Here is a 22,587-nt window from a genome sequence, read left to right on the forward strand (position 1 = left end):
CGGGTCACGTGCGCGTGTGACAGAAGCGGCAGCGGCAGCACCGCAGTTTCCAGCCGCCGCCGCCGCCGCCGCCGCGCAGCCGGGGTGGAGCGAAGAAGAGCGCGCTGCGTGAGGGGAGTGAGTCAGTCCGTGGCGAGGTTGCAGCGGGCCCGCTCTGCTCCATGCAAAAGGATTGCAAGGGGGGGAAAGAAGGAGGCGGCGGCGGCGGAGGAGGAGGAGGAGGAGGAGGCGGCGGCAATAGCAGCAGCAGCAGCAGCAGCAGCAGCCACCATGGCGGGGCTGCACTGAAAGCAGCCGCGAGAGAGGAGGAGGCGGAGCGGGGAGATCTCTGCATCCATCCCTAGCTGGGCTGGGCGCTGTGTGGACTTCTTCCTTTATGCACCGCTGAGGACGCGCGGCATCCGACGCCGCGACCCCAGCGCGCGGGGGCAGGGAGGGCAGGCAGGCAGGCAGGCAGGCAGGCACGCCAGCTCGGCTGCTTTTGTGTCCCCCTCGGCCGCCCTTCCTCGCCTTCCCTTTTTCCTCCGCTCCCCTCGGTTTTGCCCGTGGTGGGTTGCGAACAAAGAGCCGCCCCCAGCCGCCCCCCGCCCGGCGCGGAGAAGAGAGACGGAGAGAAAGGAGGGGAGCTCCAGACGAGACCCGGAGAGGAGTGGTGGCCGTGCTGGTGCTGGTGCTGCTGCTGGTGGTGGTGGTGGTGGGAGGGAGGGAGCCATCGAGCGAGAAGACCTCCTTGGATCGAGTATGGCGGATCGCAGCCTCGAGAGCCTCTCTCTGCCGCTGGAGGTGAGAGCCCGCCTGGCCGAGCTGGAGCTGGAATTGTCGGAAGGTAAGGCGAGCTGGGGGAGAAAGAAAGGCGAATAATCAGAATCAGGCGTGAGTCATTCCCGGCCGCGTCCTCCGCGGTTGCCTCCCCTGGGCGCGCATCTTCGGCGCCGGCACCGGAGAGCTGGGAGGATCTTGGGGAACGGACAAGACCCTTTTCCTCCGGGGAATTGTCGGCTGCTGCCAGAATCGGGGGAGGGGGGGAGATCGGAGGAGGAGGAGGCGAGAGTAGGGTGGGGTGTGCAAGATTAGGAGTCTGTGCGCGCGGCGTGTGTGTGTGTGTGTGTGTGCAACTAGATATGGGGATCTCTGGAAGGTTGATTTGTCCCCTCTGCAGTGGGTAACCTCTCGCCTCACCATCCCGAGTGTGCCTGCGTGTGTGTGTGGATATGGCATGTTACAATTGTTTCTTGTCAGTTTCTCCTGGTATGCGTGTGACAGAGCCTAAGAAATGGTGTGTGTGTGTGTGTGTGTGTGTGTGTGTGTGTGTGTGTGTGTGTGTAATGGGGGGGGGAGAAGAATCCCGCTGAGATTCCTCCCCCCCTTTTTTTCTTTCTCCATGGAGCTCTTGGCCGAGATAGATCTATCTATATCTCTGTGTCTGTGTACGTGAATGATATGGCTGCATATATTCTGCTTTTTTAGTTTCTTAGGGAACTGGCTATTAATGTCTTTTCGTCAAGGGGGTGGGGAATTGCACATTGATTCTTCATGGCGCCTGTTGTCTCCTTCTCTAGTACCGTTTGGGTTGGCTGTGCATAAATATATAGGTTGTGTTGGGCTGGTGATAAATCCCGTCTCCTTCTTCCTTTCTCGCTTTTGCTATTCTTCCTGCCACAGTGCTTGGAGAGATAGAAGGAAGAGGGATTTTTTTTTATTTTTTTTTATTTTTGGCAGGAGATCTGCTGCTCCAGTGTTGCACGCTTTATTACGGAGGATGGAAAAATCTTTAGGGCTGGGCTTAGGAGCACTCTCATCCTGCCAAGAAAATACAGTTTTACTCCAAAAAGAAAAAGAAAAGACACATCCCCCCATCTACCAGTTATCTTAAATGCTATTTGAATATATCCCATGACAATACATAACCTGTGCATGAGATTCCCTATTTAATCAAGTTTCTAGTTATGAATAATCAGTGTGAGTTTATCAGCTGGTTTTTACCTCTTTCAGGAAAAGAGTAATGGAGGTCTTTGGTGAGGTCCCCCCCCCACCCCTTTGACATTTCATGTTCTTAGTTTTATTGAAGATGGTGCAGTTTGGTCCATTCCGATGTTCCAGGAAGTTCCTACTTTACAAAGCCCGTAATGCAATTTCCCTTCCTTTTTTGTGACAATAAAAACCGAAGTAGCCAAAACCACCTAATCTGTGGAATGATGGCGATATATGAGAGAACCCTTCATTGGATGGTGGTTCGAATGTATGCGTTCAAATGCCACACACATTTTCAATTAGCTTTGACGTGTTTCCTCTTCCTAAGCTTAAGTCAATGATGTTTCTTATGCTAGTTGTTCAAGTGCCTAAGAACAGAATGCTGATAACTCTTAGCAGAGGTGTCTTGCATTTTTAGAAAAGGCTGTTCTTTTTCCTTTGGGAAGGTTATTAGAATAATGTTGGAAAGTCAAGAGCAGAGAGAAAATAACCCAGCATGTCACAAATTAGTCATTGGAATAGTTCAATACATAGAATGTATTTTTTTCTCCTTCCCTTCTCAGTATTTTTTTTTGTAACGGTTTTATGAAGGCTTCTAGCCAGAAAGTAAAATGCGCTCATGCCAGTTCCATCAACAGGGAGGAGCTGGTGTTGACATTGTATTTTTCTTTTAACACTTTCAGGGAGGAAGGGAGTGAAGGAACAAGCCTCTGAAGATGGCTTTCTGTTACATTCCTTTATAGACTGCATCTTTTGCCAGTACTGCAGGATTTTCAACAGTAGCAAGGGTTAAAGCAATATTGACTTCTTCAAGCTTTCTTCACATCGATTTGGCCTTTTCTAAGCAAACAGGGAGAGGCAAGGAAGATTGCTACATTATGCTGAATGTACCACTACGTACACAGAAGAGTTTGGTTATGTGTGTACACACACGTACATCTGCATGACCTGTGTGCAAACACATGCCATTATACACAGTACTTCAGCGCATTTGTAATCGCTCTGGCTTGTCGATCCAGTATGAAATTTCTCCAAAATAATAATAATAATAATAATAATATTGCAGGTTGAAATTCTGTGGCAAAGGACTGGTGGCTAATGTATGGCACTCAGCCTCATATATATTGAGGGAGTGGAGTGTGATTAGCAGGTCAGACAAACAAATAGATTAAGTTCATTTCTGATGGACTAGTGCAATCCAATGCATGTTTACTCAGAAGTAAGTCATACTGTACTAAAAGGGGCTCACTCCAAGGTTAGAAGGGTTCAATCCTATGCATGTTCAGACAGAAATAAGTCCTACAACTCCCAACATCTCTGCAGTCAGCATATTTCTATGTAAACATGTATAGGATTGGGCCTTAAATATACAGTATGTAAGTGTTACATAAATATAGTATATACATACTTATAAATGATGCTGGATTAAATTTAGGTCATTGATAAATGAGGGTGCTGTTGCACTATGTCCAGCTTTGTTGGTCCCTGGTCAACAGCTGGTTGGCCACTGTGTGAACGGAGTGCTGGACTAGATGGACACTTGGTCTGATCCAGCATGGGACTTCGTATGTTCTTACTTCCTCTTTTTGACTGATTTCATATTACCTTTATGCAACTTTTATGCAGAATAATAATTAAATCTGAGCAGTTGGAATTATTTTTAAGGAAGTGTTTATTATACCCTTACTAAGATCTTTGCAGAGCTACAGTGTAATCTTAACCATGTTGAGAGGCTTTGGCCTCATAAATGTGGGAGAAAGGTTTAAATAAATGTTTACCCAAAAGTAAGCTCTATGGAGTTCAGTGACTGAGACCAATCCTGGGATTTACTTACACTTACCTGTAAGTAAATCCCATTGAGGTCAGCTGAACTTAGTTCTGAGTAAACATCTGCCTGATCTGGCTATCACACCTTGTATTCACTTACTAGACATACATCCATGGAACCCAAGGTACAAGCACCATGATTTGTCATTACATGTGAACTATGTCTTAGTAACCTTGTGTGTGTGTGTGTGTGTGTGTGTGTGTGAGGTATTTTTAAATACATCCTGAGCATCAACATGTTCCAGTGATGTTTGTCAGGTAAGTCTGAAACATCAAGCCACTTTCCTTGTGCTACACTGTAGACACCCACAGATAAACTAATATCGCTAATATATCTCAAGGTTGACACATTACTTTGTGCCACATTTGGAAGGCATATTGTGTAAATTTCTAACGCTTGCAAATGTCTTCTTCACATTAAGGGAGAAAAATAGTTTTTATGTGTTAAAACATTCCAAGATGCAAGATTGTCTGTATAAAGGTCTCGCTTCAGGAAGACTGAGAATATCCAAAATGAGTTAGAATGATGATACCATGTGTGGGAACAGATGTGATTGTTAGATAGGGTAGTAATCTTTCAAACTGAAGGACCTGTCCATTTAAAAGTTCTTTCTGAGCAATTCTAAAAGCTTACTACTCACTTTTACCAGCATAGGTGGTTCATTGAAGGGTAGCATCTTAATCATATTGGTTCCAATCCATTTTTCTCTAAAATAAAAATGACAACTACTATTTCCACTTCATTAAAGAATCTTTATGTATACAAACTCTAAGGCAACTTTTACTTGGGAGTGAACTTCATGGAATTCAGTGGTGTAAACATGCTTAGGACGGTGCTGCAAAGCTCCTGTTTATATTGTGAGAAGTACAGCATGACCCTAAGTGTATTTACATAGACCCTAAGTGTATTTACGCATACGTTTATACATTGAGTTCAGTAGGACTTACTCTGTAATAATTGTGCTTAAGCACATACAATAAATGTTTACTGCTTATATCGCCATAGGCAAACAGTACAAAATAGGGGGAAATGTCTGAAACAAAGACACATAGACATGAATAATTGAACTTCCCAATTTCTCATTTAACGTAAAAAGCATAACTAAAATAAATCCTTGATAAAAACTTCCAGTAATTACTTTTGATTTAGCTTAATAAGAGAATCACTTTTGCAATTCAGTAACCTTATCTTCAAGATATGCCCTCGAATTTTCTTAGCTGCTGTTGCAAATAATGCAGCGTGATAGGATATATGTCCATTCCTGTCTAAAAGTAAGTATGCCACTATATCATGTATGAACAACCCAGCAGGACAGAAAATTTGGTTCTGAGCAAGTCATATAATGGCCAGAACAGGAAATAATGGGCTAAGTCCTCTGTGCAACCACCTCCACAGAGACATAATTTATCAATTTATATGTCTTCCAAATTAGTAGTTGGTATCTGCTGGAATCAAAGTTTTGGGAGGGCTTTCCTCAACTGTGGAAGAGTGATTTTCCATAAAGAGTGGCACGTTATTGAGAAGAATGATTATTATTGATCACTTCCCTATCCATAAATTCCAGATTGGAGACCATGGCCAGCTACATACTCTACAATAACCTTCCCCGACAGTGCCCTCCAGATGTTTTGGACAATAACTCCTATCATGGAGTTGTACAACTGCTGGCTATGGCTGATGGGAGTTGTAGTCTACAACATCTGGAGGTCACAAAGCTGCTCTTTGGGTATTGAATATTGCTCCATTCTGTGCCCAGCCCCTGATCCCATTCATTCGTGCCAACATTTCTTTGGGATTCTTGCATCAGCTATTTCATTCAGTCTGCACCACTACCACATCATGGTCTTATTAATTCCTGATGTGATAGTGAGTAGACCTGATTCTGCTCTCAGCAGAATTACTGGTGTACTTGGGGATAATGCAAAAGTTTTAAAATCCATGCTAGGGTACTTCCCATGAGGCTATGGATCTCAGGTCCATAGCACATTTGGGCAAGTGCATATATTTTTAGGGCAAGTACAACTTAAGCACATCCTTTGTAGCAACCTATGCCAACATTTTCATGATGTAAGAACTCCAGTGATGTGTGTGTGTGTGTGTGTGTGTAGAGGGAGAAGGAGAGTAATTTGTTGCATTATTTGACCTTGCTAATGCAGCAGTGAATCTGTTCAATAACAAAGAGCCAGATCTACAACCCACGAAGTACTTTTATTCAAGCCAACTTGCACATTGTGTAAGTGCATTCTAGAGTACATGGTGTACCACAGAAATTGGGAAGAGGATGCTTGAGTGCGGAGTTCAAGATCAATGATTGTGGGCTCTTGTTATTTGCATGCTAGCTTGTTCAGCCAGAGACTCTTCCAAGAGTTTGCTCAGCTACCTTGTGCACCAGGTGAGGCAGCTGCAGATAGCACTGGCATCTTTGTCACATGTGGTCTGCGGCCCAATGTCGGGGGGGGGGGGAGGCGTACCATCTTTTTGGATTTCTGGACCTAGGAGTCTGAGGCCCTCCTCCTCACAGCCAGCATGGAGAAAATCACACCAGCAGTGTCTACAAGCTTGTAGAGGAGGGGGAAAGGGGTGTACCAGTGGGAGGGGAGCGGAGAGCTTATTCCGGATCCCCGGACTCCCCACCCTCCTTCCCTCTCGCTTCCCGACACCTCAACTAGATGGGTGAAAATTGCACAGCCAGAGACATGGTACACCTCCTGCTCTGATTTAAATACTTGTAACCCTTCGGGTTCGATGACTTACGAGTATCAAGGTTGGATCCAATAGGGTTGTGCCCTTATAGGCCCGTAACACACTACTGATGTAATGAGACATTCCTCGCTGCCTTTAACCAAGTATTAGGTTGACTGTGATTGTTGCTGTTGTTTGGGAAATGCCCTCTTGCTTCTCTGTCTCCAGTGATCAACATAGTTATGTAATGCCTTAGAAAATGCAATAGGTTGGTTATTTTTCTTTTTAAGTGGTACAAGTGGCCTGATTTGCTTAGTTGAGTCAGTGGAGGAGATATTACCTTTAGAATGTTCACTCAGTAGTTTTTGATCACCTTTGAGGACTTTTCTGTGTTAATATACAGGCCTGATTTCTAATCCTATTTCAGCCATTAACACCATGGTTCTTGGGCTACATTATTTATCTCAGTAAATTCCCTATCTGTAAAATGGGAACCTCATGTTACAAGCTTACTGAAGGCAGGCGAACAAAAATAAAGTCTGTAAAACATTTGTGGCAGTGTGGTTGTTAGCAATGGAAAACAAGTACTTGTATCATAAGATTAGTAATGCATTGTTATCAGCAACTCAAAGAATTGTTTGAAGACATTATGCAATAACCTCTGTCTAGTTATAGATTCATGTTTTTAACTCTTGATTAAAGAAAGAGAGTTGTAGGGGACTGTTTACATAATATGCTAACCCACACTCAGTGGGTTGTTTGTTGAACCATGAGTTACCATGCTGTTTGAACCCAGGACATTTTCAGCAGGGTGGCTTGTTAACCACCCTGAACAACCCAGCAACAAAACATTGGTTCTCGTGGTGGCTTGGTCAAGAAAAAATCCCCACACTGCATGGTTAACAAGCCACCCTGTTGTCCTGGGTTCAGACAACACACTACAACACGGTTCAACAACAACCGACACTCAACCACTGAGTGTTGGTTAGCACGTTGTGTGAACCCAGTTATTGAGAGAGAGAGAGAGAGAGAGAGAGAGAGAGAGAGAGAGAGAGATACTGAATGATAGAGTTTTAAGCCAGGTGTTAATGGCTCTCCTTAAATACCTTAGGGATGGAATTTGAGCTAGATATTTTCTGTTTTTCTGTTACTTTCTTTAATATAAGTTAGAAATAACTGTATCCAAGCAAGGGTCCCCAGAAGCTTATTGGACAACCTCTCTGTGTCCCCTGTGTGTAAGCTAGCCTAATCTCTCAGAGAAGGTGAAAAAATACATTGTGCTCTCTAAATGACACTTCACAAGGTAAGCACTGAGGCTTAGTTTTATGACACCGCTGTATACTTCATTGGAGGTGTTCCTTCCTAGTCTATTTTGAGAATAGGAAAGATGTGTAAAGGCATTGCTTAAAGTGTAGCAGCAGCACTGTGATATTCGAGGAAAGTGTGATCCTGTAATCACATTACACACAGGTCAGTCCCATTGATTTCGGGAGGGCTTACTTCGGTGTACTCTGCCGCTTACTGTTATTTATAAGGGACAGGAGTGATCAACCTTATTCAGCCACCATAAAATTGTAAATTGGACAGCCAGGTATATATTTAGCATATTATGGATTCATGAGAAAACATACATTTGTTAATGGGCAATGGGTTTCATTAAGTCGTTGGTTAATTAACTTGTTAGATAGACATTGGTTAAGGAAGAGGTCCAGTTCAGGGCTGGATTAAAGAGCACAGTAGCTTTAAGAATATTCTGGGGATCCTTCATCTCAAACACATAGACCTGGTTCACATATAATGACAGCTCATCGGTTTTGTGCACTAGTGGGAGCACTGCCCACCTCTTCTGCTTTATTGCACAACCCACAATCAGCCCCTTTGTAGGTTGTGTGTCTCAGTCTGGACCACTGGGTTGTTTAGGGGCTAAACAACCTAGAGTATAAACCATGGTTTGTTGTTGGGTTATTTAGTTCCTAAATGACCCAACAGTCCGAGTTTGGACGTCCTGCTGCACAACCTGCAGAGGAGCCAGTTGTGGGATAAAGTGGAAGAGACAGGCACAGTACAGACACCATGTCCACTCATGCACGGCAACCCAGCAATGCTTTTATGTGTGAATGGGGCACTTTACTCTCTCAATTTTAGGATTGCAGTAGGATTGTATCAAAGATTTGCAATCAGAATTAGGAACCTAAAATTAAGGAACTGTGACAGAACTACCTTAGTGTAAAAGCTATGGGCAGCCTTTTGGACAAGTTTCTCTTCTCTCTTCTGAAATGTGCTTGTGTGTCTGCGAAACATCCAAATAGATTCCTACGATGCTTCTTTAAAACTCTGCAATAGCTTCCACTGACTAAAGTGTGACGCTAGTGTGGCTGAACTAAGGCTCTTGTGGTTTGATGAAATAGATTTTCAGTTTCCACAGTTGCTGTTCTTCAGATCTTTATGGAGCCTCTCTAGTTTTCTAACCTTGAGGGAACATTTTATTGGATTCATCACTTTGTTTCCTGGAATAGCTTGGAGATAAAGATATGAATGCTTGGTACTATGTGGAGTTTTATAAATGTATTTACTTAAGGTATCAAAATGCTGATGGGTTGGATAACTTGTGGCCCTCCAGATGTTTTGGCCTACAGCTCCCATCAGGCTTAACCAGGATCATGGGAGTTGTAAGCCAAAACATCTGGAAACCCACAAGGTGCCCACCCCCAGTCTAACAGAACTGCTACTGAGAGACGACTCCTTGACAAAAGAGTTTGGTGAACATCCAATGGCTTGATCAATGCATGGTTCCTTGGAAGTGTTGTATTGAGTTCACAGGGATTTGCTGCCACACAAGCATGTATAGGGTTGCAATTGAAAAACCTTACACATTCCTATACCAGCTTAAGGTAGTCCAGTAAAGGATATCCAATTCTTTAGGACCAAGTTGGTAGCCGTTCTGTACTCAGACATTTCTTTTCATCTTAAGTTTATAATGCAGGGGACTGTGTGGCCTTTTCATTTGTATTCTGCTTAAAAGTTAGGTGGGAACATAAGCTTTCAGTTCCTTTGAATACTGTTTTTAGTGTCAAATCACAATATGCAAATTCTTCAGGGGCTGCAGTTGGTGTGAGTTTTTTATTTCTTGTTCTGTTATGGTTTTATGTTGATTTTATGGTTTTATGTTGTATTTTGGTTTTATGTTGATTTTATGGTTTTATGTTGTATTTTGTATCTAAATTGTCTTTAAAAACATAGGAAGCTGCCTTATAGTGAGTCAGACCATGGGTCCATCTAGCCCAGTATTGTTGACACTGACCGGCAGCAGCTCCCCAGGGTTTCAGGCAGGATTTTTTTCTGCCCTACCTGGAGATGCCAGGGATCGAACCTGGGACCTCGTGCATTCAATACAGCTGATCTACCATAGTCTGTTTTTTTTTATTGTAAGCTGCCCAGCGAATTTTATGTTACGAGGCAACCTACAAATGATAGATAAATATGTGTGTGTTTGTATGGGGGTGGGTTAGAGTGAGAGAATCAGAAGTATGTTACACATTTCAGTTAAATTCCTCTTTCAGTTTGTTTGCTTATTATAGGTATTTTTATACTGCCTTCGATCATGTTCCCAAGGGCGGTTTAAAATAGAATATCCAACATTTGGGATGCATTCACTCTTCCGAACTCCCAAAAGGCAAGAGCTGTGAGAACAGCAGATCAACATCAAGCTTATTGAATGTTAAAACAATTCTATGGCTGTTATGAAAATCATCCTACTTCCAATCCTAACGGGATATTGCTCAGGCTAGAAGGAGGGTTGGATGCAGTATCCACACTTGCCGAGGAGGAAGGCCACGCTGCCAGACAAATCTTGCAATTTTTTTATTATTATTATTGCATTTATATCCTGCCTTTTTTCTTCCAAGGAACCCAAGGTGGCATACATAATCCTCCTCCTCCTCTCCATTTTATCCTCACAACAACAACCTTGTGAGGTACGTTGGGCTGAGAGCCTGTGACTGGCCCAAAGTCACACAGTGGGTTTTCATGGCCAAGTGGGGACTAGAGCCTGGATCTCCTGACTCTCAGTCCAACACTTTAGCCATTACACCACACTGGCTCTCACTTAAACATTATCACTTAAGCATTTCTTGTTTGAACATCTACAGTTCTTTCACCAAATTTTTCTTCAAGCCCAAACATCTGCTGTGTATTCTATAGCTTGATGAAAATATTAGTCTTGATATTTCTTCCTCTTCTTTGTAAAAGTAGTTGGTTGATTCTCATCATATTGAAAACCACGTAAAGGAGAATTTATTAATTTGTTTATCAGATACTACCATACTTCTATGCAAATGCTTTAATCATATCAATTACTTTGGTGCCTTGATTGTGCCAAGTATACATATACAGCTCCCAATCCCCCTTTTTAAAAAATCCTGTATACAGCACACTCTCAAGGAAGTTATGTGCCTCATTGAAATAAATGGGATTTAAAGACAGCTGCTTACTTAGAAGCTAGTTCCTGTTGAGTTTGTGGAACAGGCCTGATTTTAACGTGACACTAGACAAGAAGAACCTACATGGAACATGTTCAGAGGAGGGCAACCAGGATAATCAGGGGTCTAGAAACAAAGCCCTATGAAGAGAAACTGAAAGAACTGGGCATGTTTAGCCTGGAGAAGAGAAGATTGAGGGGAGACATGATAGCACTCTTCAAATACTTAAAAGGTTGTCACACAGAGGATGGCCAGGATCTCTTCTCAATCATCCCAGAGTGCAGGACACGGAATAACGGGCTCAAGTTAAAGGAAGCCAGATTCCAGCTGGACATCAGGAAAAACTTCCTGACTGTTAGAGCAGTGCGACAATGATTCCTGCATTGAGCAGGGGGTTGGACTCGATGGCCTTGTAGCCCCCTTCCATCTCTACTATTCTATGACTCTATGTCTGGCATTGCACATGCCAAATATTTCATTTAAACTAGGTTGCCACATGCATCCATTCACTATTAGTATGCCACGAATCTATAGCTTTGATGAGTGCTGGCAGGTAATTTTGCATATGCAGCAGTCAAGGATTTGATTTAAATGAGACATTATGTGCATGTAATATACATTCTGGTTGCACACTCTGCTGGATCTTCCTAGAAAATATGCATAGGATAGCAATCTTAAGGATTTGATTCCACTGCTTTGAAGCTGTGCCGAATATGTCATCTACCTTGCATTTGGAAGATCTGCAGGTATGATCATATATCTTTAAAACTTTCTGAATGTGCATTCAGTTCTTTACTTGTCCCCTGACTTTTAAATTGCATTTCTCAACCTCTCTGTTGAGATTAGTTCGCTTTGGATTTAATGGATCATGTTTTGGGCCTATGTTGCACATCGGTTTTGGCAGCTTTTCTCTGCTTTCCCTTTTCTCCTTTTCGTTTGCTCATTATGTGTTAAACAACGCGCGCTTCCTTCTCCATGGGGGAAGGAGATTTCCCTGCACCAGAATAAGTGCTGTCAGCAAAAATAAGAGCGCTTTCACAAATATAATGTGGCTGGCAAGCTTCCTTATGCACACAGAAGGAGGCCAAATCCACATGCCTGGATATGCTGACTAGTTCAAGTTAGAGACCTTGGTTAGCTCCCTCTGATGATACTCACAATTGAAACTGTACCAAAGGGCTGTTTTAAGAGTTGAAGTATGAATAAACTATCATCAAACTTTCCACAAGCCTGTGATCTTGGGATGTAAGCTAACTCCTTTCTGGGCTTGCGAGGACATTATGATCTTCCAGGATTTCCCCCTATTCGCTATCTTTTCTTGTGAAGTGCTAGAGAAAGGCAATTGGTTATCCCTCTGGCAGATTATTGTACCAACTCCTTGTTCCTGCAGATATAGCAGTTACCTCATTGAACATTATCTTGAGTGGGGGTGGTAGAGGAGAAGTAGAATCATAGAATCATAGAATAGCAGAGTTGGAAGGGGCCTACAGGGCCATCGAGTCCAACCTGCTCAATGCAGGAATCCACCCTAAAGCATACCTGACAGATGGTTGTCCAGCTGCCTCTTGAATGTCTCTAGTGTGGGAGAGCCCACAACCTAAGATCTGCCGCTAAGATCATCTTCTTGGCCCGCCGCTCTGACCATGTCACTCCACTTCTGAAATCTCTTCATTGGCTTCCAATTCACTTCAGAATCCAATATAAACTTCTCCTACTGACCTTCAAAGCTCTTCACTGCCTAGCTCCTGCCTATCTCTCCTCTCTCATCTCACACTATCGCCCCGCTCGGGCTCTCCGCTCCTCTGATGCCATGCTTCTCGCCTGCCCAAGGACCTCCACTTCCCTTACTCGGCTTCGTCCTTTTTCTTCTGCTGCCCCTTACGCCTGGAACGCTCTTCCAGAACACTTGAGAACTACAAACTCAATCACTGCTTTTAAGACTCAGCTCAAAACTTTTCTTTTCCCTATAGCCTTCAAATATTGAGTTTGTTCTGACTTTACACTGTTGGTTTTGCCCTACCCTGTGCCTGTTTACACTTCCCTGTGCCTGTTTGCATTCTCCTTCCCTCTTTATTGTTTACTACAACTTATTAGATTGTAAGCCTATGCGGCAGGGTCTTGTTATTTACTGTGTTATCTGTACAGCACCATGTACATTGATGGTGCTATATAAATAAATAATAATAATAATAATAATAATAACCTCCCTAGGTAACTGATGCCATTGTTGTACTGCTCTAACAATCAGGAAGTTTTTCCTGATGTCCATCCGGAATCTGGCTTCCTGTGACTTGCCTGTTATTCCGTGTCCTGCACTCTGGGAGGATCGAGAAGAGATCCTGGCCCTCCTCTGTGTGACAACCTTTTAAGTATTTGAAGAGTGCTATCATGTCTCCCCCAATCTTCTCTTCTCCAGGCTAAACATGCTCAGTTGTTTCAGTCTCTCTTCATAGGGCTTTGTTTCCAGACCCCTGATCATCCTGGTTGCCCTCCTCTGAACATGCTCCAGCTTGTGCACCAGCTCTTTGCTTGCACAATAGATCTCACTAGACTAAACATGGTGTACTCACACTGTCCTTTTTTCTTTCTTTCTTTTTTTAATCTAGCTCATTTTTTCTCTTGTAACCTGAGTGGTTCAATCAGGTGCCTTTTAAACACAATAAAAGCACGCCAGTCATTTAAGTTGAAGATAAGTCTGGCAGGTCAAAGAAATCCTGCTATTTCCTAGTCACTAAGAAGCCACACTCTGTGTTTCTTCTTGGACTTGGGAATCTATTTTAGATGGACGTGAACAGTATTCTTTATGAATGGCATTTATAGGTGGGAATGAGAGCATCTCTTGCACAGTACAAGCAAGTGGAATGTAGACATTTACATGTGGCAGTTGTATGCACCTTTCATGACTCATGATTTGTAGGCAAACCTCAAGTTCAGAAATATATCTAGCGCCCTCAAGTGCTTGTTCAGAGGACCTTACTAACAAAAATGACCTGCAGGTAGCCCAAGGTATTAAAGAGGTGTGGCTAAGCTTCCAGGCATTCAGGGCCAGTGCTTGAGTGCCAAGCAGCACCATTTTACTTTACCGGACAGCTTAAAGTGCCAAATTATTATTATTATTATTTACGTTTATATACCACCCCATAGACAAAACTCTCTGGGCGGTTTACAGAAGTTAAAAACAGTGAACATTAAAAACAAATATACAAAATTTAAAACCATAAAAAGCATGAAATACAAACAAAAACAGACAATCCATTAAAAGTACTTGAGGCTACCTGGAGATACACATGAATTTCTTAATTTGAGGATGCCTCTTCAGGGTCGGCCACCTTTGGTGACCTGTGCAAACAAGCTCATATGGATGAGCCAATTTATAATGCAGATTGTGGTAGTGTAACTGCTTGTGGCTTTAAAAAAAACATGGAGGCAGCTCATCATGGCATGCTGTTTAATTAAGAACATAAGAAGAGCCATGACTCAGACCAAGGGCCCATATAGTCCAGCATTCTGTTCACATAGTGGCCAACCAGCTGTTGATCAGGGACCCACAAGCAGAACATGGGTGCAACAGCAACCTCCCACCTGTGTTCTCCAGCAACTGGTATATAGGCTTTCTGCCTTGGATAGTGGAGGTAGCATATAGCTATCAGGACTAGTAGCCATTGATAGCCTTCTCCTCTAGGAATTTTTCCAACCCCCTTTTAAAGCCATCCAATTGGTGGCCATCACCATATTTCCATAGTTTAACTATGTGTTGTGTGTCCTCCTAATGCGATTCAGGGTCTTTCAGCCATACCGGTCCAAGCCACAGATACACACAGTTGTCCTGGTAATAGTTGGTATGACCAACCCATATGGGAAGAAGCTTTGGAAAATAAGAAACATGCGTAGAACTATATTTGCTGTTTATGTTTCAAATAGATTTGGGTGTGCTAAGACTTGCTTTAGTACTTGGATTACAACGTCTCTAATGAGCAGTGCTGTAGGCTAGTGTTTATCCCACCAACATAAACATCAGTTCTCTCACTTGGCACAGACTGGACCATTTTGTGATGCTCTGATACACAAAAATGAATTATTTGTACTGTTGTTATAGCAAAGCAAAACAGCCTGCAATTAGTTTAATTTGTAATTCTTGTCAAATCGGTTCGTATTGTTCACCTTTTACTATTACAATACTGTCACACATTTACAGATTCCTTACCTAACCACTACAAAATATAATCCTTTTCAAAGAAAATTATATCTATATTCAATGTGATAAATCAAAGTGTACTTAAACTGGACTGTAAGCCAAGATCATTTTGTCCTGTTGAATTACTGGGATTAAATCTGTTACTTAAATGTATCCAAATGCAAATAATTCAGTTTAAATAGGTTATAGACTGGTTTGCCTATGTTGCCCTATAAAACTATATACGTGATTCCATTAAAAATTAGTTTCTAAGGCCTTAGCTAGACCTACCTTATAATCCAGGATGGAGGAGGGAAGATCTCATGTTATGATTAATGCGAGATCCCTCCTCCGTTTACACGTTAGGCATGACGAACTCAGGAAGAGAGGCGTTGCGCCCGCCATTTTTAATTTTTAAAGGAGAAGCAGTGCACGAACGCTCATGCGCTTAAGGTAGGTCTTTTTAAAATTTAACGTAATTTCCCCACTCCCCTCACCCTACTCCAGATGGGCGCAGCGAGGAATCACGCACAGCTGGGTCAAACCATGGCAACAGGCCACACATTCCGCAATCTCGGGCTCGGCTCGAGACCGCAGAAAAAGCGGGCCCAAAGGGGAGGGCTCTATCCCGGGGCAAGGGAGGGATGATCCTTCCTTGATCTCGGGATCCCCTGTGTGTCATGTGGACGCACAGGGATGATCCCGGGGTTCGCGTGATAAAGCCCGGTCTAGCTAAGGCCTAAATTTAGCAGTGCTTTAAATGAAGGCTGGAAGTTTCAGATATCCCTTAATCAATTAGGGAGATGATGGTAAAAAGATTAAAAAGAGAATCATTGGCTGACACATAACTGCAATATTTTTGCAACCACACGGGTATGCGAGTTGAGTACTATAGAAAGATAGATGTTTCTCCAAAGGGGCATCAATAGATCCCTTCAGGTTTTCATAGCACAATACACTCCTAAAGGTGCAATATTTCTTTTGGGCTGATGAATGTACCAACGGCACTTTAATTTTTTGTAGCGGCTTTCTGTATTAAACATCAGACAGACCATATATATCTTTTCCCCGTTTAATATTTCTGCTTTAATTCTGCAGTAACTGTCAGGCACAATAACTTGCTCCTCCAGAAGAAATTGCCACAATACAAGAGGACTTGACAGACCCTTAAGCCTTGTGAAATTATGCATGCATATTCCCCAAATCCCTACTGGAACGTTGTTCCTGCTTTTCTCTGCACTCCTTCTCCCTCACTGTTTCAGAAGCAGTCTCAGGAATCAGTTATGAAGCCAGCTTTGCTGAGTGCAAAACTACACGTAACATTTGTCATGTGTTTAAAGAAGTGTGCCTAGCCTGGGCCTGGATTTTATTTTGGGGGAAAAGCAGTTGCAGAGGTCTGATCCAGATTAGGGCCCTACATGTTTTGTTGTTGTTGTTGGAAATGGCTCCCTACCTCACTGCTTTTTGGTATTTTACTGTGAACAGGGGGCAAATAGCTACCAGCTAGGGGGCAGTTTTCAGTAGGAAACCAACATAGAGGCTCCAAGTTATTTATATATTTATTACATTTCTATCCCGCCTTTTTTCCTCCAAGGAACCCAAGGCAGCGTACATAATCCTCCTCCTCTCCATGTTATCCTCACAACAACAAGGTTGGGCTGAGAATCTGTGACTGGCCCAAAGTCACCCAGTGGGTTTCCATGGCCGAGTGGGAACTAGAACCTGGATATCCCGACTCCCAGTCCAACACCTTAGCCACTATTGGTTTGATTGGGAGTATGTATGGGATCATGGCTCCACAGCTGCTTTTTCACTAAAATAAAAGCAGCGTGGTTAAACACGCTGGCTTAAACATGGGACGAATGTCATGTGTAGTCTGGCCCCGCTACTCTGTTTACTGCAGTGCAGGTCTGACTGAGTTCAGTGGGGCTTACTTAGCAGCAATTATGTAGAGATAGTAAGTAACACAGCTATGCAGTTAGAATCTACTACTGAATTTTGTGACTCCAGATTCTCACATGTATTTACATTCTAAAGCTCTTCACTTTTCTAATGGCAAAGAAAAATGGGTAAACGCATGGGTAGCATATGCTGAAGCAGGAACCAAAACAAACCTTCTCTTCTGCTGCTCCCAGACTGTGGAATGGTCTGCCGGAGGAGTCTCGTCAACTTAACAGCTTTCTGTTAAGCTTTCAAGCTTTCTTAAAAGCTTTCAAGCTTTCTTGAATGCTAATAAAGATTGATCTCTCCTGGCAGGCCTTTCCAGTGGAATTTTAGGATGTTTTTAGAATGTTTTTAGGATGTTTTAACAATGTATATTATGATTTAATTCAGTTTTATGTATTTTATATTTACTGTTGTTCCCTGCTTCGATCAGAATGTAGAGGCGGATAAAAATTATTATTATTATTATTATTATTATTATTATTATTATTATTATTATTATTATTGTCTTCCAGTGGTCTATGTATGGCTCCATTGGTTCTTGTGACTATTTCCTGAACTGTTGCATCTTCATACAACCTTCATTCTCTTCCTCTCCTTCCCTTCTGCCATCACCATCCTTGTTGGCGTATATATCCCCTCCTTCTTCCCTCCTGGGGTTGAAGTCCCTCCATTCTCTTGATCTTTGGATCTCAGGAACCAGTTTAGAAACTTGCATAAGAGCTTATCCTCTGGGAACATGTTAATATTAACAGTTTTGTGCAATGTCTGCCTCTAGTTAAAGAGTAAGATGAAAGAACGTGCAAAGCCCTTTATAGCCATCTTAGACCTATCAGATTTGGTATAAAATAGGGCTCTTGTCTGCCTTTACTATGTCCCTAGAAAGGAAACTTAGGAACCATAGAGGAACCTTTTTTCTAAATTATAAAATAGGGCTCTTGTCTGCCTTTACTATGTCCCTAGAAAGGAAACTTAGGAACCATAGAGGAACCTTTTTTCTAAATTATAAAATAGGGCTCTTGTCTGCCTTTACTATGTCCCTAGAAAGGAAACTTAGGAACCATAGAGGAACCTTTTTTCTAAATTATAAAATAGGGCTCTTGTCTGCCTTTACTATGTCCCTAGAAAGGAAACTTAGGAACCATAGAGGCTGAAGAAACCTTTTTTCTAAATTATCAGGAGAAGCAGCACCTGCCAGCTTTTTAATAATGTATATCCTGTTGTATTGCAGAGGAAACATCTAAGGGTGCTTCCATATGTTACTCAGAGCAGCCCTGAGACCATAGAACAGTAAGAACCTATTGCAGGAGTTTGGCTACCGTAATTGCTTCGGCATAGTGTCAGCTTAACAGATCTTTCAAGTGCAGCCGTCCCCAACCTGATGCTCTCCAGATGCTTTGGATTACAACTCCCAGAACTTCTGACTGTTGGCTAGGCTGGCTGGGGCTGCTGAGAGTTGAAGTCCAAAAGTTTTGGAGGGCACCAAGTTGGGAAGGGCTGTTTCAGGTGACAACTGGCACAGCAGGTGATATCTGCACGATGCTGTTATGGAAATGCCGTGACAAACCTGGATCTCTAGGTCTGGAATGTTCTATTATGGAAATGCCGTGACAAACAAGAATTTATAGGTCTGGAATGTTCTAACCCATGCTGTCTAAGCATGCATAGGCTTGTGCGTTGGATCAAATTGTGTCTACCTTTTGTAGTGGGAAATGATATATAAATTAGTAATAATATATTGACAATAACATTATCCATCAGCATCAGTTGGATGGATAGATGCCCTGGTTCCCCCCCCCCCTCCGGTTTTGTTTTTTTACTTCATTTGCCCTGTAGATCAACAGCACTGAAGCTCATCAAGTACTAAAGCACCCTAAATGTTGTTATTGTTTATATAACACTCTAGAAAGAATGAGAGAGAAACCTCCAGGCTAAGATTAGAAACACATCTTTGATGTGTCTCATTGTGTCTAGATGTACACCATAACAACTACAGAATAGCATGACAAATGTATACAGACAATTAGTTTTTTAGTATCTTAAGACAAACTTGCATGTATTCCTGGTTCTAATTCTGTTTAGACCCGCTTAGAATGTCAAAGAACTACGGCTTCGGTCTAAGTGGTCTTACAGTTATCCTGTATTTTCAGTATATGATGATACTAGTTCAATGGTAGAGAGCACATGCTTTATATATAGAGAAGGCATCAGGTTCAGTTCCTGGCATTTCCAGGTAAAGCTAGGCAAAAATTCTGCCTGAAACCGTAGAGAAGGGCTCCACAACATGGCACCCGCGGGAACCTCCAGTAGCACCTGTGAAGCTCTCCCCTCTCTGCCCCCTTAAAAAAATGGTTTTAAGAAAAATCTTTGGGAAATGTTAGGCCCTTTCTACCCCTAAGGGTTATCCCAGGAAAATGGAGGGATCGTATGCAAACCAAAGCAGTGAACAACCATGGACCTGTATGTTAGCCATACCCACCTATTCCTTAATATATAGAAGAAACATTTGTTATTTTAGACTGATACAATTTTTTTCATTTTGTTGCTGTGAACACTCGCCCGCTAAAGATTGTGCATTCCGTAGGAGTTCCATTCCATTGCAATACTGCTGCCTTTGCACTCTCATAGCACTACCGAGGAGTTAATGTAAACCTGTTACATGTATTGGGCTGGGGCCTATTAAACTGAGAGAAACCTGGTGATTTTGTTAGCTTCAGTTTATAATTTCTTTATGGCCCCGCTAAGCCCAGCTACTTCCTTTAGTATAGCAGGAATAATTTATTAAGGATGGTTTTAAACATGTAAAAGTCAGACTAATAAAATAATCAGTGCTACTTCAGCTGCCCCTCTAGTATACATCTCATGGTTAATCCATTCCACATCCTCACATTTAGGCTATAATCCTATGCCCACTTACCTGAAAATAAGGCTGATTGAGCTCAGTGGGATTTACTTCTGAGGAGATATGCATAGGATTTCGTTCATACTCTCTTTCTGTTTTTTTAAAATAGAAAATCATAATTGTGATGGTGAGTTTACACATGTATGTACATCAATTACACAGTGGCTCCATTCAGAAGACACCTTAAACCATGGCTTTAATCATGGTGGTTAAGCCAGAAAGCCAGGCCTTGTTTAGAAGACACCTTAAACCATGGCTTTAACCATGGTGAATAAGGCTTTCTGGATTAACCACCATGGTTAAAGTCATGGTTTAAGGTGTCTTCTGAATGGAGCCACTATAGAACCAAGTAATTACTTAAATACATGAATGAATGGCATTTGTTGCCACAGATGGACTTTTTTTTAAAATCAAAGGATTTCAGTACAGCACATCGTATTTCAATGACAGGGTTTGCACCACTCCATCTGGCTGAGAGTCATCAACTGTTGGAAGATAAAATTATGTATATGCATTGATTAACCAGCCCTTTGACTCAGTGTGACTTAATTTGGTTAGACTGCATTTATTCTTAGAATTGGCTGACAGTATCAAAGCTCAGTAATGGAAAAGTCAGGGCTAGTTCAAGCTGCTCTTCCATCTCAAACAGATATTACTCCATCAGATAGAGAAGTACATCACAAAGACCCTTCTGGTGGTGTAGAACATGGGTGAGCAGAAGGTAGATTTCCAGATGTGTGGGACTCATATCTATATTGAGGGTTTCCTATAAGCAGCTGGTTGGCCATTGTGTGAACAGAATACTGATCTAGAAGGACTCTTGATCTGATCCATCATAGCTTTTCTTATGTTCTTACAAAATGGTTGTGGTTAGACTTAGGTGCTGGAGCCAATTAGAATTCCATCCCACAAGCCGTAGACTGGGATAACCTGCATATACAATTACAAAATCTACATCTGAATTAGTTGTGATCAGAGATTATAACAACCTAGGGCTCATCTACACAAAGCCGGATATTCCACTATGAAAGCAGCATATAAAAGGCAGGAGCCACACCAAGCAGGATACAGCGGTATGAAAGTGGTATATGGTATGTGTCAAAGGGCCCCAATAGTGGTCAGTGTGCTTCAATACTGCTATAAAGCAGTAGTGTGGCTCCTGTCTTTTATATACTACTTTCATAGTGGAATATCTGACTTGGTGTAGATGAGCCCTATAGTGTGTGTGAGTCTTTTTGTTCTTTTCATTAAACAATCGGGAGTCAAAAACCCTTGCTGAAAATCATCAAGTCATCTAGCAATAGATCCCAATCTACCTTTTGCTCAACCCTAGTGTAGAGGACACTGGGTTGCCACTTGTAGATTGGTCATAGTTATGTGCAATTTAGAATGGCACTCCAATATTCTGTGAAACAAGGGTGGTGGAGGAATTTAATTGATCTAACCAAGGATACTGACCCTTCTACCACATCTGCTTGGGCTTTTATTCCAGCCATGGAAGATGTGTAGTGATATTAATCTGTTATGCCTTTTCTGAACAGCCCACCCCTAAATGCGTGGGATTAGCAGAACAGACTTCAGCTAAGATGACATCAGATGCAAGCAGGTGATAGCCACATTTTAGAAGCTCAGCACTCCTTGTCTCTATAACCTGTTTGCGGTGACCTAGAGATATACAATCTCTGGAAATTTTGAAACCATGGAACAGAATTTTTTTTTTCTGGGTGTTTTTTTTTTTTTTAAAGAACGGAAATTTTCAAAAAAAATTGAAAAAATACCATATTAGCACTTTTTACAGATTGCAAGTCACTTTGTTACTTTGGGAACATAAAATGTAATTATGTACAAGTTGGTTTGGCATAAAATTATTACATTTGATATATTGAAAGTACAGTGTATTCAAACAATTATTACAAATTGAATTTACTTTCTAATTTTTTTTACTTTTTTTTTTGGTAACAAAGAGAGCTACAAGCTCCTGAACTGTTAGGAACACCTGAACTGTAAGGAACTTCTTTGGTTTTGCCAATTTATGAGGAGCAGGCAAAAAACAATTTAAAAACCCAGAAGAAACCATCACCATTAGTAACAAAGAAAATTATTTATGTCTCTGCTAGTCTTCCACAGTGTCAAGCAGACATAAAGCACGCATTCCCATAAAAAGAAAAGACAAAAAGGCGGGGACCAAGATTCAATGAATATGCAAGAAATTTAATCAAACTCATTTTCTGAGCTATAGCTAGCACAATCAGTTTCAGTCTCTGCTTCAGTGCCAGTGCTCCCTAGAGGCAGAAATGCATCTTGCTCTTGCATTTGAGAGTTGTAGTCTCAGTTTGCAACCTAGGACTTGCTTGTCCTCGATGCTCAGAAATTGTAATAATCTAATACAGTACATAGTTTTTAGAAATCATTTGGAGACGTAAATATCTGAACACCTTGTCTTAAACATTTTATTCATCATGCTAAAATAAAACATTCCATAATCCATTTTTTCTACATTTCCCAATTTCCCATTTTTTGGGGGGGAAAAACAAAAAAGGCTTTGGAAAAACACGGTGTGTGTGTGTGAACGTTCTCCCCGCCCCCTCGAATTTTTCTGCTTTTTTCC

The 22,587-nt window shown here is 42.0% G+C and overlaps 1 protein-coding gene across 5 annotated transcripts in view; it reads left to right on the top strand.

The window, feature by feature from the left end:
* Positions 1-704: 704 nt before the first annotated feature.
* DIP2C (disco interacting protein 2 homolog C) overlaps positions 705-22,587 on the top strand; it is a 371,845-nt gene continuing 349,962 nt past the window's right edge. For all 5 annotated transcript variants that reach the window (XM_063125734.1, XM_063125751.1, XM_063125743.1 and 2 more), the window contains exon 1: positions 705-826. In XM_063125734.1, the coding sequence (XP_062981804.1) occupies positions 742-826 (85 nt within the window). In that variant the 5' untranslated portion in view covers positions 705-741. The remainder of the gene's footprint in view (positions 827-22,587) is intronic.

This window comes from Elgaria multicarinata, chromosome 1, assembly GCF_023053635.1.
Source record: "Elgaria multicarinata webbii isolate HBS135686 ecotype San Diego chromosome 1, rElgMul1.1.pri, whole genome shotgun sequence".
Lineage (NCBI taxonomy): Eukaryota > Metazoa > Chordata > Lepidosauria > Squamata > Anguidae > Elgaria > Elgaria multicarinata.